This window comes from Trichosurus vulpecula, chromosome 3 (assembly GCF_011100635.1).
Source record: "Trichosurus vulpecula isolate mTriVul1 chromosome 3, mTriVul1.pri, whole genome shotgun sequence".
In the NCBI taxonomy this organism is placed as follows: domain Eukaryota; kingdom Metazoa; phylum Chordata; class Mammalia; order Diprotodontia; family Phalangeridae; genus Trichosurus; species Trichosurus vulpecula.
The window spans coordinates 126,010,755-126,028,141 of NC_050575.1; the positions used below are offsets into that span (position 1 = coordinate 126,010,755).

Sequence of the window (17,387 nt, forward strand, 5' to 3'; positions counted from 1 at the left end):
AGACTGGAGCAAGTGGAAGCTAGTGACTTTATGAGAAATCAAGATATTATAAAACAGAACTAAAGGAATGAAAAAATGGAAGACGATGTGAAATATCTCACTGGAAAAACCACTGGCTTGGAGTAACTTAAAAATTATTAGACTACCTGAAAGCCATGATCAAAAAGAAGGAGCCTAAAAATCATCTTTCAAGAAATTATCTAGGAGAACTGCCCTGATATTCTAGAGCCAGAGAGTAAAACAGAAATTGAAAGAATCCACCAATCACCTCTTGAAGAAGATCCCAAAAAGAAAACTCCCAGGGATATTGTTGCCAAATTTCAGATTTCCCAGGACAAGAAAATACTGTAAGCAGCCAGAAATGAACAATTTGAATATTGTGGAAACACAATCAGAATCATACAAGATCTAGCAGCTTCTACAATAAGGGATTAAAGGCTTGGAACATGATATTCTGGAGGTCAAAGGAGTAAGGATTAAAACCAACAATCTCCTACCCGGCAAAATTGAGTTTCATGCTCCAAGGCAAAATATGGATTTTCAATAAAATAGACAACTTTCAAGCTTTCTCAGTGAAAACACCAGAGCTGAATAGAAAATTTGACTTTTAAACACAAGGATCAAGAGAAGCATGAAAAGGTAAGCAAGAAAGAGAAATCATAAGGGACTTACTAAAGTTGAACTGTTTTGTTTACATTCCTACATGGAAAGATGATGTGTGTAATTCATGAGACCTTTCTCAGTATTAGGGTAGTTGAAGCGAATATACATATATGTAGACAGAGGGCACAGGGTGAGTTGAATATGAAGGGATGATATCTAAAAAAATAAAATCAAATTAAGGGACAAGAGAGGAATATATTGAGAGAAGGAGAAAGGGAGAGATAGAATGGGGTAAATTATCTCACATAAAAGTGGCAAGAAAAACCATTTCATTGGACAGGAAGAGGGGACAGGTGAGGTGGAACGAGTGAATCTTGCTCTCATTGGATTTGACTTGAGGAGGGAATAATATACTCACTGAATTGGTATCTTACCCCCATGAAAGTAGGGGGAAGGGAATAAAAAAGCAGGGATGATAGAAGAGAGGGAAGATAGGGGGAAGAAGACATCAAAAGCAATCAGTTTTGATAAGGTACAGGGTCAAGGGAGAAAACTGAATAAAGGGGGACAGGATATGGTGGAGGGAAATATAGTTAGTCTTTCACAACATGACTATTTCTGGAAGTTTTTTGCATAATGATACATGTGTGACCTATGTTGAATTGCTTGCTTTCTTAGGGAGAGTGAGTGGGGAGGGAAGAGGGGAGAGAATTTGGAATTCAATGTTTTAAAAACAGATGCTCAAAAAAAGTTGTTTTTTCATGCAACTGGGAAATAAGATATATAGGCAATGGGGCATAGAAATCTATCTTGCCCTACAAGAAAGTAATGGGAAAAGGGATGGGGGACGGAGTGGGGTGACAGAAAGGAGGGGTGACTGGGAAACAGGGCAATCAGAATATATGCCTTCTTGGTGAGGGGCGGGGAGGATAGAAATGGGGAGAAAATTTGTAACTCAAAATCTGGTGGAAATCAATCCTGTAAACAAAAAAATATTAAATTATAAAGTATGGAATTAAAATAAAGCCTATTGGGTCTTACATACTAGGCATCCCAAAGAGATTTTTAAAAGAATACACTCACACACACACACACACACACACACACACACACACACAGAGATTGAGAGAGAGAGAGAGAGAGAGAGAATATTTATAACAGCTCTTTTTGTGGTGGCTAAGAATTGGAAATTGGGGAGATGCCCATCAACTGGGGAATTGCTGAACAAGTTATGCTATGATTATAATGGAATATTAATGTGCTATAAGAAAAGACAGGCAGAATTATTTCAGGAAAACCTAAAAGAGTTTCATGAACTGATGCAAAGGGAAATGAGAACAACCATTATAATACTGTGCACTCTAACAGCAATACTGTACAATGAACAACTGTGAATGACTTAGCTATTCTCAACAATACAATTATCCAAGACAATCCCAAACAACTCATGATCAAAAATTCTATCCTTCTCCAAAGAGGTCTGAATACAGACTGAACAATTCCCTTTTTCTCTTTCTTTCTTTTTCTTTTTTTCTGTCCTTCTTCCTGTTCAGATTTTATTCCATGAAAAAAAACTAATATGGAAATATGTTTCACATGATTGTCCATGTAGAGCCTACATCAGATTGCTTTACTGTCTCAGGGAAGAGGGAAGAAAGAGAGGGAGATGTAGAATTTGGAACTCAAAACTTAAAAAAGAATATTAAAAATTGTTTTTACATGTATTTGGGGAAAAAAATAAAATAGTATTAAAAAAAATGAAAGCAGACAGAAAGGAGGTCAGGTATCAAGGAGTCACAGTTAAGATTATAAAAGATTTAGCCGCTACCACTTTAAAAGAGCAGAGGATTTGTTATATGAAATTTCTAAAGGCAAGAAATACAAAGTTGCAACAAAGAATAACTTACTCATCAAAATTGGTTATAATCCTACAGGGTAAGAAATGGATCATTAATGAAAAAGAAGACTTTCAAATGTTACTGATGAAAAGATCAAAACTGAGCAGATATGAGTAAAGAGAAATATAAAAAGGTAAATATGGATGGGGAATTGGGGAAAAAACTATACAACAATGGTGTGTTTAGATTCTAAAAGGGAATAAGCACCATAAGCATTGCATCTAAATAACATGAAAGATATAGATAGTAAAATTGCAATAATAGGTGATCTCAACATATCCTTTTTAGAACTGTCAGATCTAACCCTGAAAAAAAGAAATTAAGGATACGAACAGAATTTTTGAAAAGTTGGGCATGATAGGTCTCTGATAGTTATTAAATAGGAACAGAAATGAGTGTGCATATTGTTCAGCTGTGCATGTATACCCTCCCAAAAAGTACTTTGGCATAAAAACTTCACAAATACAGAAAAGCAGACATATTGAATGCATCCCTTACTGATCATAATAGAACAAAAATTATATTGGATAAAAGACAACTGAAGAATGAATAGAATTAATTGCAGACTAAATGACTTAATCCTAAAAAATGACAAATCAAAGAACAAATCTTAGGAAAGATGGATAATTTCATTAAAGATATGGACAATGTGAAAATTTGGGGATGCAGTCAAAGAATCCTTAGGAGAAAACTTCTTTTTCTAAACATTTTCATTAAGAAGAAAGAAAAAATAGATCAATGAATTGATCATACAATAAATTAATTAGAAAATTAACAAAGAAAAAACAATGAAAAACTAGAAGAGAAATTTTGAAAATCAAAGAAGAGATTAACAAAACTAAGCTGATATAAAATCCATTCAATTAATTACTAAAACTGAGTTGCTTTGACAAAACTACAACTAAATAGATAAAGTTTAGCTAATTTGATTTTTTAGAAACAAAAACCAAATTACCAGTCTCTAAAATTGAAAAGAATTTATAATGAATGAAAAAATAAAAGAAATCATTAAAAACTGTTTTCTCAATTATATGCTAATAAAACTGAAAACTTTAATGAAATGATGAATATTTATAAAATATAAAATGTCCAGATTAGCGGAACAAGAAATAGAGAATTTAAATTACCCAATCTCAGAAAAAGAAGTTGAACAACACATAAAATGAATTCCAAAGGAAAAGAAACCTGAAAAGAGATGGATTTATAAGAGAATTCCATGAATTTTTAAATAATAATTAATTTCAATATTACACAAGCAATTTGGAATGACAGAAAAAGAAGGAATGATATAAAATTCCTTATGTGACATAAGCAATTTAGTCAGAAATTCCAGTTTTATACATGGCCAAAAATTCATGTTTCATTGCCATGGACAATGTGGGAATTTGTTTTGCTTCATTATACAAATCTGCTAAAAAAAAAAAAAAAGAAAAGGAATTTTCTTTTCCTTTAAACTGGGAGGGTAAAAAGGAAAGAAAGTAAATGCTTGATAGTTGAAAAATTAAATTCCTAAATCTGACCATAATCTCCTATCCTTTTAACTGTCCTTGTTCCTCACCTCTCGTAAACCCATTTTCTGTTCTTTTCATTGTACTTACTCTAGCCTTACTTTTAATGCCTTAAAATTTTGAATCCTGTAGTTAACCTCTTCAACGTTGCACTGTCTTTGGCCCATGAATTCCTTGATTTGTTGCTCTATTCTGCATCATCCCTTTCTGGACTCCGGCCATGGATTGCTCAAACCATCTCCCTCCCTCCCTCCCTCTTTTTTAGGTGCTAGAGGAAGTCATACAATCATACTTGCTGAGTCAATCAATCAACAAGCATTTATTAAGCAGTTGGAACTGTGCAAGGGGCTAATCATACAAATACAGAGAAGAAAATCAAAGAACTTACATTCAACTGAGAGAAAACAATTTGTTTACAAGTAAGTAAATGCAGGATATAAAAATAAACATACCCTGATTTGGGTAGAGTGGAGCACAATAGACTTGGAGAATTAGGATAGGCTTCTTGAAGCAGGTGACAATTGAGATGAGGTGAAAAGAACTATGAGTTCTAAGAGACATATGTAAGGAGAGAGAGAGAGGGAGTAGTCAAGGCATGGGGGAATGTCTCATGTATAGATATAGAAGAAATGGAATGTCATGCATAGAGAATTGTAAGAAGTTCAGACTAGTCAGAATGTAGAGTACAGGAGAACAAATTTAATCATCCCACAAATATAAGCTGCACCTCACTTGTGGGCTTTAAATGCTAAAGAGAGGGGTTTGTATTTTATCCTAAGGTAAATGAGGAGTCACTGACGCTATTTAAGCAAGGGAAGTTACAAGATCAGACCTGAGTTCAAGAATATCAATTGGTCCACTATAAATTTATGTTATCTAGTCTCATCTGGACACTCACTACTGCATGCCAAATCCTTTTCCTTTTCCTTCATAGTCTCTATATCATACACCCCACTTTTGCTGTTTCAAATATTTTTTTTTTCAAACGACCTATATCACCATTTTTCCCTTCACCTCAGTAAAGGGTTTCCCTGGAAAAAAATGAAGCCATCTGTTATGAGCTCCCTCTTTTTCTTCAAATAACTACAGAATCAACCTCCATCCTCTCCTACTTTGTCTCAGATGAAGAGCTGGTCTTTTTTGCCAACACCAACCCTTCTACTCATGCCCTTAGTTCATATCCTCCTTTTTCCCCTCCAAGAGTTCAAACCTTCAAGCATCCTTTCTTTTTCCTGCTTTCCAACAATTGGGCCTTTCCCAGATGCCTACAAACATGCTCAGACCTGTCTTATGATTTAAAAGTCTTCATTTGACCCTACTAAGCCCTCAAGTTGCATTTTAAATCTCTCCTTTCTTTCTTTTGGCTTGTAACTTGTATCCCTAAAATTTATCAGGAAGCAACTGCAGCTGTAGTTCTGTAGCTGCACCACAAACACCCACCCCCCACTGCCCCCGGGGCTGTGGCCAAATGGCAAACTCCTATCACTCTTTCCTAGAAGCTTTTCCCACTACCCTTCTCTGTTGTCTTTGGTGTTTGTGGGTTGAGAAGTCTGGTAACTGCCACAGCTCACTGATGCAGGGCACTAGGGCTCTCTCTGGTGGTCCTGCTGCCACCCCTGCTGGGCTCTGCTCCACTCCGCTCCCAGCGCCGTGTGTGATAGACCTTACCCAGATAATATCCAGGCTGTCCTAGGCTGTAGCCCTGCTTCCCTCTGCTATTTTGTGGGTTCTGCAGTTCCAGAATTTGATTTGTTCAGATCCATTTTTTATAGGTTTTTGGAGGGACCTGGCAGGGAGCTCATGCAAGTTCCTGCTTTCCAGCCGCCATCTTGGCTTCACCCCCTCTATTATTTTCTTAAGTCTATACAATCAACAAAACAATAGATCAAGCCTTGAGTTGTAGAATTTTGTTGATTATAAATGCTCACATAGAAAATTTAACACGGGACTCTTAACAACCAATTTGGGAGGATTTCAGCACACTCTGGGTTGTGCACTCTTGCTGGACCATGAAGTTTCCTTAAGAAGTCAATTTCATAAAACAACTCAGTATGATAAATATACAAACTTTTCCTCTGAAAGTTGAATGCATAATATATCTTTCAGATGTCTGTATTTTCAACTGTATGTGCATTCTTTTGTGATTAATGAAATGTAAATCAGTCTGACAGTGGTATTTAATTCATGAAGTCATGCATTTTCTTAATTAATAGATACTAAAAGTAAAACTTCTATCATATGGGGAACCATGAAATTATTCTGGTTAATAAAGGTGTGGGTCTAGGAACCCTTAAACTCCAAAGTCTTTTCCAGCCCTAGATTCTACGAGCCTATAAAAATCTATTTACCTTTGAAAAGTGAATTAGCCTATTCTGCCACAAAGTAACCAAGTGATATACTGCCACTGTTACTTAAGTAAGATGTACTTGAGAGAATAAAATTTCAGAGCTTAAAGGTATCTTAGACTGCTACACTGCAAGAGGTATTAGAACACACAATGTTGGAACATAGTGTTACTACTGGAATGGAACTTATGATTGTTGGATGCAACCCATTTATTTTACGAAGAAAACTGAATCCCAGAGGGTAGATAAGTAGGCAATAATTTTACTCAAATCACTTTTTCTGAGGTTATACAATGAAGAGAAAGCACACTTTTCTTACATTTTTTTCTTACAAAAATTGTACTCTTTATTAAAACAGATAAATATACATATATCATTCATTTAGTTCAGGAGGAAAAGCCAGCACCCTGAACTTCAGAGCAAATACAAATAGAAATTACAAAAATACGTTACATAAACAGAGCAAATAACACAAACCAGTCTGTCCACAGCAATACATAGTTACCAGAGAAGTACCAACATCTGGGTTTTTCCAAAGTTGGGGGGGGGTCTTAAAAATGGCTGCCCAGAATCTCCACACCAGCACTCTTCCAATGAGTGAGAGCCCAAAATATAACACTAAACTCAGAGTTTATATACCTGTTCAGGGTCGAAGGGCATCATAAGTATGTGACTCAAACCTATGTGAACTATGCTTTCCCTTGGGGTAAGCAGGTCATCAAAGACTCCTGATTTAATCAAAGAAACAAAGGCCAGAATCATCAAAGGCACTTGATTACTTCAGCATTCTCAAGGAGAAAATAGCGGAAAAAAGGTCCCACCTTAATTACCAATACAACATCAGGAGCAGCCATTGCTGTTATGGAGAGGAGAGAGCTTTCCCATTGCCAAGAAGCCTCCCCAGTGCCCCTTTTATGTCTTTGTTCCTCAGGCTATAGATGAATGGGTTCATCATGGGGGTCACCAATGTGTAGAGGACAGCAGCTGCATTTTTCCTTTGAACAGAGGAGCTTGATGATGGAAATAAATACACACCAATTAAGGAACCATAAAAGAGTAAGACGACAGTGAGGTGGGACCCACAGGTGGAGAAAGCTTTCCATCTACCTTCAGGAGAAGAGAAACCAAGGATAGCAGAGGTGATGTGGGCATAGGAGAGGACAATGAGGGCAAGGGGAACAATGAGGAATATTGCTCCCAGAATGATTACCATCAATTCATTTAAGTGGGCATCTGAGCATGCCAACTTTAGCAGGGGACTAATATCACAGAAGAAGTGGGGGATGGCATGATGGGTACAGAAGTCCAGGTGGGCCAGCAGGATGCAGTGTGTCAGGGCAGGAATATTGGTCAGAGTCCAGCACACAGTCAGCATCAGCATGCAGTGCTTGGGGCTCATGACTGTGGCATAGTGAAGGGGACGGCAGATAGCCACATAGCGGTCATAGGCCATTGCAGCAAGGAGGAGGTTGTCCAAACCCCCAAATGTAAGAAGGAAGTATAGCTGGGTGATACATCCAACATAAGAGATGGTCTGATGCTGGGACTCAATGTTCACCAGCATCTTGGGGATAGAAGTTGATGTAAAACAGATGTCTGCAAAGGACAGGTTGGCTAAGAAGAAATACATAGGGCTTTGGATGTGGGAGTCTGAGCTAATGGCTAGTATGATGAGAAGGTTCCCCACCACGGTGATCAGGTACATGAACAGGAAAAGCCCAAAAATCAGTCTCTGCTGATCTGGTCGTTCAGAAAGTCCCAAGAGGATAAATTCAAAGATCCTTGTTGTATTTTCCTGTCTAATATGTCTCCCATTGTCTGTGAAAATGAAATAAGTAAACTCCTACTGAGCTTCCTCTTTACCCCTAGCCTTATGCTATTGCCTTTTGTTAAGAGAAGGAGAAGACATGATCTTTGTCCTGGATAAAAGGTTGACTTAATAAAGAGAACTTTAAACCTAGAGTCTGAAGAGCAGAGTTTGAGCCTTAGCCAAGTCAGCTCCTAGTGGTGTGATCAGGGAAAACCTGCTTCTCTCTGTGACTCAGTTTCTTCATCTATGAAATGGGGTTATAAACTTGTACTCTTAACTTCAAAGTTTTCATGAGTTACACATTCTAGAAATATGAGCTATTATTAAAATTAGAGGACCTGAGACTAATATAAATGATTATTCAATGAACAATTCAGTACTGTTTTTAAACAAGTGCTAGGTTTATTGATGCAGTCTAAACGGGGTTGCTGAGAGAAAGAAGAGATCAGTGAAGGCTGGAGGAACTGGGGCAGGCTTTCAAGAGGAAGTAGTACTTGTACTGGGACCTAATTGATGGAGAGTGTTTAATGAATTAGCCTTACCAGGTCAGGAATGGATTACTGTATAATTGGTACAAATATAGGCCATTCTTTGCCACCCCACATCTCCTACTATAGACAGTATGGTATTCAAGACTCAAGATCTATCTATCTATCTATCTATCTATCTATCTATCTATCTATCTATCATCTATGATCTATCTATCTCTCTATCTATATAAGGAGTTCTTGCCTTTTTTGTATCATGCACCCCTTTGACAGTCTGGAGAAACATATCGATCACTTCTAAGAATGATTTTTCTTACTTATATTCATAATAGAAGGAAGTGTTAAATTTTAAATAAAGGCTAGCGAAAATAAAGATGTAATTTTCCCCCCATCGTCCTCACTCTACTGTTTTTTAATTCCTCTATTTTTGGTCCTGATTTTTCCCTTTCCATTGTCCTTTCCCTGAGTTTTCGACCCTATCTCCTTGACTAGTGCTACTATGATCCCATTACCCAGAGACCTTTAGGATTTTCACCTCCTTTGAAGGGGAGAAGAAATAATGGAACAGTATTCTAATGGCCAGAAGGAACCCACTTGAAGGAAAGAAAGGGACTAAGGTCTTAGAGTTCTTAGTCTCTAGTCTCTTCAGTGGTCTTTTTGACCTAGACACTACCCACAGGGTTGGTTTGGATGACCTGAGAGACATTTCTTACAGTAACCTTAAGAGTTTGCTTGTCTGTGGTTGTACTAGTGGGAAGAAAGGATAGAAATCTCAGTGTGTAAATGAGCCTCTTTTCAATGACCTTTCCCAGCTCTTAACTGTCTGAATGGAAAACGGTGTAAAGAGCTGCATGTATCTTTGAAATTGTACCATCCTTGCACCCTCACTCATCACTTACCTGGAAGGTCTGCATGAGCTCTGACAGAAGGGATTGCTTCAGTCACTTCCATGTATCTTCTCTAGATAATGGTAAACTCACAATGAAGACCCAGGGAATCTCTTGTGTAGACACATAGGAGATGGGCTCTGGGTCTGGAATATGGACACAGAGGCTTCCTTTTGGAGCAGATCCTGGGTCATAGCATAGTGAAAATTAGGAATGTCTCCCTGGATTATGATGTCTCCTTGGAGCACAATCCTCTAAACTCCTCATTAAGGACAAAGAGTAATTCTTCATTCTAAGCTCCATCTAGACCTGGTTGGATCCCAAAGGACTCTTAGACAATGCATGTGCAATCTTACACCTGGTTCCCTTTTGGGGAGGGGCAAGGTTAGAGTGAAGTATTTTCTTGGGCTCCAGAGGAGCTCCTCTGTGGCCTGTGTTCAAGCTCAAGGGAAGGACTTCTCAGAGCTTTAATTTACTCCTCTCTAAAATGAAGGGATTGGACTAGATGATCTCTAACATTCCTTCTACCTCTAAATCTCATGCTTCCATGATATTGACTAAGTGACCTTGGCCAGTGAAGCTGTTTAGCAGCACAAAGGGACGAATGAGAGCAAGATCTCAGCTACTTCACTATATAGGGATTTCATAATTCTTCATTTTAGGAGGAGCAATGACAAGCTAGAGCGAGTTCAGTGGCAGGAGACCAGGATTCTGGGAGACTAGAAATCAGCCTATATAAAGAAGCCTTGTATAATGCAAACTGATAAATTAGGAAGCAAAGAACCTGGGTTTAAATCCCAGATCTGCTACATTTGCTCTGTGTTTGGTTTCCTCATATTTAAAATGAAAAACAAAACAAAACAAAACTCTGGGTCTCTATTGTTCTTTCCAGCTCTGAAATCATATGCATTCCTCTGTGTGATCTTGGCCAAATCAACCTCACCCCACTGGGTCTCGGTTTTCCCACCTGTGACATGATAGGGTTGGACTAGATGGCCTCTAAGGTTCCTTTGAGATGATTCTGTTATTTCTATTATCTAATAACTGGGACTGAGTAATTTGAAGAAGAGAAGACTTGAGGCAGAGATAAAGATTACTTCCTTCAAACACCAGTAGAACTAGCAGTTGGATGAAGGGTTAGATTCCTTCTGCTTGGCTCCTAAGGGCAGAACTAAGATCAAAGAGAGAAAGTCAAAGGGAATTATATCTGGTTTCAACATAAGGAATCATTTCTTAGTAATAAGAGTTGTTCAACATCAACTTTAACCCCCTTTCCCCATCACTAGAGGTGTCCAAGAAGGGTCTGCTTCTCATGGGTATTCTAGGGATCCTACAAGCAGTCACACCCCGCTGAAAAACTCAAGGGTCAAGTTAGTTGGCTGGGAACATGGCCAGGCAGCGAAAACGCACTCAGATTCAGTCTCAGACTCTGGAATCCTTCTTTGGTGACAAAGAAGACCACAACATACAGCCAGAAGAAGTCAACAAAGTCAAAGAGCCTTCAACAAAAGCCCCCAAGAAAAACATGAACTGGTCTCAGGCCATGGAAGAGCTCAAAAAGGATTTGGAAAAGCAAGTTAGAGAAGTAGAGGGAAAATTGGGAAGAGAAATGAGAAGGAAGCAAGAAAACCATGAAACACAAGTCAATGACTTGTTAAAGGAGACCCAAAAAGATACTGAAAAATACACTGAAGAAAACAACACCTTAAAAAATAGACTAACGCAAATGGCAAAAGAGCTCCAAAAAACCAATGAGGAGAAGAATGCCTTCAAAGGCAGAATTAGCCAAATGGAAAAGGAGGTCCAAAAGATGACTGAAGAAAATACTACCTTAAAAATTAGACTGGAGCAAGTGGAAGCTAGTGACTTTATGAGAAATCAAGATATTATAAAACAGAACCAAAGGAATGAAAAAATGGAAGACAATGTGAAATATCTCATTGGAAAAACCACTGACCTGGAAAATAGATCCGGGAGAGATAATTTAAAAATTATTGGACTGCCTGAAAGCCATGATCAAAAAAAGAGCCTAGATATCATCTTTCAAGAAATTATCAAGGAGAACTTCCCTGATATTCTAGAGTCACAGGGCAAAATAGAAATTGAAAGAATCCACCGATCGCCTCCTCAAATAGATCCCAAAAAGAAATCTCCTAGGAATATTGTCGCCAAATTCCAGATCTCCCAGATCAAGGAGAAAATACTGCAAGCAGCCAGAAAGAAACAATATGAGTATTGTGGAAACACAATCAGAATTACCCAAGATCTAGCAACTTCTACATTAAGAGATCGAAGTCGCTTGGAATACGATATTCCAGAGTTCAATGGAGCTAGGATTAAAACCAAGAATCACCTACCCAGCAAAACTGAGTATCATGCTCCAAGGCAAAATATGGATTTTCAATAAAGGTACAAGAACCATGTTGCCCATCTCCTTTATTATAGCGTGATCTCTGGCAAGAGCATAGAATCACTCTGAAGCAAAAGCTGACTTAATTGGTTTGAGTTTAGGTCACCAATTACATGACTTTTCAAGACATTCATGTTGTGCATAGAATCAATGTGCTGGCTATATTTACATTGTTTCCCAGATGTCTAGCATTTGCACTTTCAGTAGAGGAAAAACTTGCAGAGGTGCAGCTGCCCGCAAATCCCATCGCAAGAAGTCATGTGCTCCTGGCACAGCCTGGTGCTGGTGGACTGACCCCAGCTGCCACTGCCACTGCCCTTGCCTTCCCTTCTGCAGCACTAAGTGCCCCAGGGGCCTGTTTGCCATTGCTGATGTCACCTGGGAGCTGCTGGGTCAGCTCACCAGCTCCAGGCTGCTCCAGCCCAAGCACAGGTCCTTGGTGACCCCGTTGGCAAGGGCTGCCTGGGCCATGACCAACCGCTGTTAGCCCCACTTGCTGGGCCAGTGGGGAATTCCCAGGGGAGGCCCAAGCATGCCCCACCCCGGCTCCCTCAGCCTTTCTGGGTAAATCTTTAAGAGATTTCTCACACTAGTTGGTTTTGGGGTGAAGAAGTAGAAAAAGGAGAAAAAAACCTTGGTCCTAATACAAAAATTATTTATTAAATATAAGAGAGAAATATTCATTTCTCAAAAAATCATGACAATATACTAGCCCCATGCCGGGAAACTGAATTGCTTCCATTTGAATTGTCTTAGGAAGATTCTGAAGATCACCTGACAAAATACAGTACCAAACACTTATGTCCTTTCTTGAGTTGAGCTACCAAACATTCAAACTGTACTGAAGAGAGCACAACTCAGATGGGCCAGCCACATTGTTGGAATGTTAAACATACCTTGGCCTAAAAGACTATTTTATGGAGAACTCACACAAAGCAGGTAGTCACATGATGGTCAGAAAAAGTGATACAAAGATACTCTCAAATTCTCTCTGAAGAACATTGGAATTGATGATGTAACACTAGAGATACTAGTAAAGGTGTGCCCACATCAAAGAAGGCGTTGTGGTCTATGGGAAAAGTAGAATTTCAGCAGTTCAAAAGAAAAGTGAAATGTAGAAATTTAGAGACATCTCTACTCCAAAAGTTTATCTGAACCATTTGTTCCTGACCTGTGGTAGAGCCTTCCTAGCTCATATTGGTCTGATCAGTCACAGTTGGACACACTGTACCTTGATTTCAACATAGTGCTGGAATTTTGGTCTTCTAGAACAAAGGATCACAGCCAACCAACTATACGACTAGATTCTGGGCCCTCTTCTTTACCTATACTGTTTCTATTTGATTTCACTAACTCATGCATTCAATTATCATTCTTATGCAGATAACTCTCATAAACCTAGTCCTCATCTCTCTCCTGAGTTCCAGTCTTGTAACACTGACTGCTTATTGGACATTCCCAGAAGGATCTCAAACATTCCCTTAGACACCTCCAGTCATAGAACTGAATATCTTTCTTTTCCTCACAAAAAATTGTTTTCTGAATTCCCTATTTAACAATAATAGTAATAGCTACCATTTATGTAGGGCTTTAAAGTTTGAAAAGTTCCAAAAAGAATAAAGTTTGACAAGTGCTACATATGTGTGTATTTCATTCATTCTTCTTTCATTTCATTTCATTCTTCTTTTAAAAAAAGTTTATTTTTTCCAAACAAGAATTTTCAAAAATAAATCTCTTTCTCCCATTACCCCTACAAATTAGTAAATTTTTTTAAAAATGAAAAATAAAGACCTAAGCACATAGCTGCAACATCCAGCAACCCAAATTCCCACATTAGCCGTTGTCTGAAATGTATGCCTGTTTCTCCATTTAAGTTCATCATCTCTATGAAGCAATGTATTCCATTTCTAAATAGCTTTGATTGCAGCATGATATAGTGGCACAAACCTAACAGTTGTAGTCAGAGGGCTAGCAAGGTGAATATGGTCTTCTGTGTGTATTGCAATTTCTACTGCTCGTACTATGTGTCTGTACCACCATTGCTGAAGAACTAAAGTTGTGCGTTTAAATGAAAGACAATGGAGAGGTGCATGGGGGCTGTGGATAAATGGCAAATCTTTTCAAATAAATTTCACAGAAAGAGAGGCACATGTCAGAGGAGAGATGTAAAATCTGAAAAGGAGATGAAATATTGCGAAAAAACGAAGGGCTATCCCATGTGTTCCACTAGTACTCATGCAATGTAGAGAGATACAAAGGCAGTGCCTTAGCACATTGGGTGTACCTACTGTGGAGGACTTGTGAAAAGACTTGGACAAGTAGAACAAGCTAATGAGTTGTAATCTGCCCCATTGGAGGAAGTACTTATATTAGTACAATCACAGATCATCCAAGAACGTGTTATTCTTATTACAATGACGAGAATGGTGGTGATGATGGTAAGTGTTAAAAAAGCTGGAGAGAGCAAGTTTATCATATCGACTTCATCAAGCTCAAGTATTTTAAAATTTTTTATATTTCCTTGTTTTCAAATTACATGTGAAAATGATTTTTAACAGAGGCCACCACATATGAAAATAAGAGATAGCCTGGCGCACCTAGAGGGAGTATTGAGCAGTTGTCCAGGTACCACCTGAAAGTCACCGTTCACTGTGTTGCCATCACTAACCTTCTCTGTATGTAGTTAGTATGTTACCACTACTGCCCCCATCATAGCTTCAAAATAAGAATGTACCACTAGTGTGGTGGCCTCTGTTCTCCACCTATTCCTCACCATCTTTAATATCATAGAAACATAGAAGTCCAAGACTGTAAGGGGCCTCAGAGGTCAGTTAGTACAATCCCTGCCTTAAAAAAGGGTCTTCCCTCTGCTATTTTGTGGGTTCTGCAGTTCTAGAATTGGTTCAGAGCCATTTTTATAGGTTTTTAGAAGGACTCAGCGGGGAGCTCATGCTAGTCCCTGCTTTCCAGCCACCATCTTGTACCTTTAAAAGCCAACCTCCACCATTGCCAGTACTACTTGCAGTGGAACTGCAAGTTTGGCAGCAGGTGCAAGAGGTCCCATGCCTCTGACCACATGTGTCAGGAAAAGTTGAGAAAGAGGGGGCTTAATGCCACTATCAATAAAAGGTTGCATTCCATTTATCGAAATTCTTTTGACATCAAAAACGAAAGCTCAACAACAGCTGAAAAAGAAAGAAGATACAGTAGCGACTGTACCTACAGCCCCTAAAAGCAGTGAAGAGAACCATCAGATCTGCTTGTACCACAATTGGAAGGCTTGTACCTTTAAAGATAAGTGTTTTAAGGTCCATTTTCATTTGTCATATAGATAGCAGTTTCTTGCTGGGAATACATGGAAGGATTTGGAAGAAATGGAGAAGATCAAAAAAGCAGTAAAAGCCAGATCCTTACTAGGGTTGCATGCAGCCCTGGGATCGCCTCCATAAATTAATTATATGACTTGAGCCTATAACAAAGGTCAACACCTCACCATGGCCTCTTCTGTTGTCAAGCCTCCACCTCCACACTTGATCTTCATGACCGAGTAGCTTTGCTATTGGAAAAATGATGGTAATTTGTGGCAGGAGTATGGCCTAAAGGGTGCTGACCTCCACGTGGGTGATGTTAGCAGAGTAACGTGGAGAAGGCCTACTTGAGACAGGAGTCACCTATTCTGTGGTTCTCATTTGGAAAGCACATGTATGAGTTGAATTTCAAAGCCATGCCTCAGAAAAGCTTATGTTTCGGCACTGTCAGAAACATTTGTCTGAGACCGAAATATGTCTCTCCTGAGGATGTGAAGATGAAGCATACTTGTGGTGACAAATCAGAGGCCCCAAAAGATGTTCCACATAATTGGGATATGTCTACATTGCCTGACCTGGGATTCAGGCTGATCCCACTGTCCCCCTCCTCTGGAGAGTATCTGAAGGTCCAAGAACAGTTTTGTCTTACAATGCATAACTGCATCATTCATAAGATGGAGACAATACAGAACCCAGCACTCTGGGAAGTGTATCAGTGGCAAAATGTACAGATGAAGAAGAGTGATGTAGGGCAGGAAGTAGATGAGAGTTGTCTGTTTCATGGTGCTAGGCCCGAGTATGTCGACGCCATCTGCCATCAGAATTTTGACTGGAGGATCTCTGGTCTTCATGGTACTAGCTATGGCAAAGGAACTACTTTGTCCAAGATGCTGCTTATTTTCACCACTACAGTCAGTCTTACCTGAACTCCCAGCCCATGTTCTTGGCCCAGGTGTTGGTGGGAGAGTTTACCAGGAGCAGTTCCTCCTATCTGAGGCCTCCTCCCAAAGAAGGTCAAAGCAACATCTTCTACAACATCTGTATGAGGAGTATGAGCAATCCCTCCATCTTTGTGATCTTTGAGAAGCACCAAATTTACCCAGAAAATCTAATTTGGTGCTGAGCCTCTCCACGGAAACTTGGTCTACCTGACTACTTTCTCTAAAGCAGCTAGTACTGAAATGAAGATTTGGGGGCATGTACACTTCTCTGCTTCTTTTGGCATCATCTTTCTTAAAGTGGAGGAAGAACCATGCATTGTTTTAGAAAAACATTTTTTAAAAGTTTTAGTGTCTTACTTTGAACTAATTTCCTTATACAGGTGTATCACTGACTTTTTGCTAAAGGAGAATTTTCTCTCAGAGCTCTCCCACAGATTGTTCACTTCTCCTTCCTGTATTAAAACATGAACAACAGAGTAACTGATGGTGATAGACAAGCCTATTTTTCCTTTTGAACTGTGTCAAACTTTTGTTTGTCTTCATTAAGTATTGTGTTGTATGGGTGCTTTTACTGGTAAGAGCAAAATTGTGCTAATTCTTTTAAAAAACTTTTATTGAGATCTTGTGTTTTTATATTACCTTCACTTCTGAATCTATCCCTTCCCTGTCTTACAAGCTGTGCCTTGTGACATTAACTAAAAAAGAGCAACTCAACAATGCAAAACAATATATCAGCTTAGATTGGCAATATATGCAGTGTTCCTCACCTATAGTCCCCCACCTCTTCAAAGAAGGCAGTGCTTTTCTTAAGGGCTAGTTTTAGTTTGGGAATGTACTAATGATCCAACGTGTAGCCCTTGAACATCTGCTATTTGCATTTGCCTTGTCTCTCTGCCTACTCATCATGGCTGGTAGCAACTGGAAATGTATCTGCTAAATCTGGCTCCAATGTAGGGAAAAGCAAAAATGCTTTTGTGTTTTACTATATTGATTTGAGGCAGAAGCTCATAAATGATTCCTCCCATTCTGAGGTTATCAATTAGGGTTTTCATAAAAATTAATGGCTACTCTGTGGTGTAGACTAACCATTTACACCCATCAGCTCCTGACTTAGCCACTTTTTCCTTTGGTCACTAGTATCATTCATGCTGGTTAGGAGCAAGTCATACTGTTGAGTATGAGTTTCATA

The 17,387-nt window shown here is 38.9% G+C and overlaps 1 protein-coding gene and 1 pseudogene across 1 annotated transcript; one reads left to right on the top strand and one right to left on the bottom strand.

Annotated features, from left to right (window-relative positions):
• Positions 1–3,181: 3,181 nt before the first annotated feature.
• Positions 3,182–9,603, bottom strand: LOC118842198 (olfactory receptor 1N2-like). The gene is made up of 3 exons (XM_036749802.1): positions 9,552–9,603; positions 7,243–8,172; positions 3,182–3,201 (listed from the first exon to the last, which is right to left on the bottom strand). Exons 1-3 carry the CDS (start codon positions 9,601–9,603, stop codon positions 3,182–3,184), a joined length of 1,002 nt encoding a protein of 333 aa, XP_036605697.1.
• Positions 9,604–12,130: 2,527 nt separating this feature from the next.
• LOC118842199 lies at positions 12,131–16,380 on the top strand (annotated as a pseudogene).
• Positions 16,381–17,387: the final 1,007 nt, after the last annotated feature.

What these genes read in the sequence shown, in the direction of transcription:
- LOC118842198 (XM_036749802.1), bottom strand. Translation starts at nt 9,603, where the DNA reads ATGGAAGTGACTGAAGCAATCCCTTCTGTCAGAGCTCATGCAGACCTT. An exon ending in AGCTCATGCAGACCTTCCAG is followed by an intron (nt 8,173 to 9,551) that starts GTAAGTGATGAG and finishes TCATTTTCACAG; the next exon opens with ACAATGGGAGACATATTAGA. An exon ending in GGCACTGGGGAGGCTTCTTG is followed by an intron (nt 3,202 to 7,242) that starts GCAATGGGAAAG and finishes GAAAATGTTTAG; the next exon opens with AAAAAGAAGTTTTCTCCTAA.